The 1,826-nt window shown below is 58.2% G+C and overlaps 1 protein-coding gene across 1 annotated transcript; it reads right to left on the bottom strand.

The window, feature by feature from the left end:
• Positions 1–255: 255 nt before the first annotated feature.
• Positions 256–1,087, bottom strand: GOLT1A (golgi transport 1A; the record flags this gene model as incomplete). The annotated part of the gene is made up of 4 exons (XM_009583436.1): positions 256–294; positions 481–544; positions 709–887; positions 996–1,087. Coding segments are annotated over 4 exons (374 nt in total), but the record flags the coding sequence as incomplete, so codon positions are not given.
• Positions 1,088–1,826: the final 739 nt, after the last annotated feature.

Raw genomic sequence — 1,826 nt, 5'->3', positions numbered from 1 at the left:
GGGGAAGACAAAAAGAGTAAAATAACGCTAATAATTCCAGAAGCCTGTCTGGCACAGCTTTTGGTCCCCGGAGCCTCGCTCAGGAGCTGCTCACAGGAGCCCTGCGGGGCAGCGAGGCACCGTCCCTGCAGCGGGGGTGGCTCTGGTCGGCGCTGAGGTCCCGGTGCCAAGAGATGCCACAGCTCACCGCGGGAGAGACAGACCCAGGGCTCGCTCGCGCCATCCCACCTCCAGCAATTCGGCCCGTCTCGCAGGTCACACCATGGAGCTGCTGTCTCCCACCTTCTGCAAGAGCTGCAACAGGGACAGATCCTGATTAGCAGTAAAATTCCCCAGTGCATCCTCGGGGGGTTGCGGAGAGACCACGGTGACCTTCCCTGTCCGGTCCCAACCACGGCAATTGGGATTGATATCACCCAAGGACTGCAAACCCCACGGGTCACATCCACCCGGGAGACCTGTGCGCAGCGCCCTGCTCACCTTGCTCAGCACGGGGATGTTTGCCAGCGAGCCCAAAAACCCAAAAGCCACCGGGAGAAAACTCCTGTATCAAAACAATAGTCTCTGTTAAGCCCCTTGCCAGGATTTCGCCGGGATGGGAGCGGTGGGGGCTCTGCCGGGGGCTGCAGTGCACAAAGCTCGCCTGGCTCCCGCTCTCCAGCTGGGGCACCCATGCCGTGCCGGGGAGCCGGGTGCTGCGGGACGGACCTGAAGAGGATGATGAAGCCGTAAGCCTCCAGCAGCATGCCCAGGAGGGGCCACCGCATGAGGACAATGAGGACCCCCCCGAGGAAGAAGCTGGTGCCCTTCAGCTTTGGCCGCTGGAAGAAGAAGGTGAAAGTCCTCCTGAAGCCGATAATGAAGACCAAGCCGGAGAGGAAGAGGATCTGGGAGGATGAAGGGGAGCAGGTCAGAGAAGCCCTGCCCAGATGGACCCTTTGCTCCATCCTGAGCATCACACCTGCTGCGGGGAGCCCCGGCCCCACCGTACTCACGTTCCCAAAGGCCAGGAGCACCGAGTCGAAGTACAAGAGCATCCCAAAAAGGACGAAGAAAAGGCCAAAGCCAACCAGTCCCACGCCAATCCCTGCGGAGGACGGGAGGAGGGCTGAGACGGGGGCTTGGGCACACAGCTCAGGTCCCACCTTGGGCTGCGGTTACTCTCCTCGGCACCTCCCTGGCACACTCCCTCCCAGAAATGTGCTTTGGATTTGTCTGCAAAGCTTAGAATCATAGAATCCTAGGATCATAGAATCATTAAGGTTGGAAAAGACCTCTAAGATCATCGAGTCCAACCGTCAACCCAACACCACCATGCCCACTAAACCATGTCCCTAAGTGCCTCATCTACACGTCTTTTAAATACTTCCAGGGATGGTGACTCCACCACTTCCCTGGGCAGCCTGTTCCAAGGCCTGACCACTCTTTCAGTAAAGAAATTTTTCCTAATGTCCAGTCTAAACCTCTCTTGGCGCAACTTGAGGCCATTTCCTCTTGTCCTAAAAACAGCCTTAGAAACATCCTTAAAAACAGCCTTTCCACCTGCCCAAGCCTTGGGGAGACTGTTAGGTACCCCAGACATTCCTCGGGCTGCCAGATAAAGAAGAAACCACAAAGAAAATATAAAGAGGAAGGTCATCTCCAGCATTTTTCTGAACAGTGACAGGAAGGGTGTTGGTGCAGGCGGCCGGTGGGAGAGGCTGGCGATGCTCTCCGGCCAAGCCAGGCACCTCCCCAGTTGCCGTTCCGGATGCGGACCTGGGGCAGAGGGTGAGGGCACACCCGGCCCTGCAGTGCCCGCGGTGCTGGTCCCCACACACAGCCCT

Source organism: Fulmarus glacialis, unplaced genomic scaffold (genome assembly GCF_000690835.1).
Source record: "Fulmarus glacialis isolate BGI_N327 unplaced genomic scaffold, ASM69083v1 scaffold27258, whole genome shotgun sequence".
In the NCBI taxonomy this organism is placed as follows: domain Eukaryota; kingdom Metazoa; phylum Chordata; class Aves; order Procellariiformes; family Procellariidae; genus Fulmarus; species Fulmarus glacialis.
This window is presented reverse-complemented; position numbering and strand designations above follow the sequence as displayed.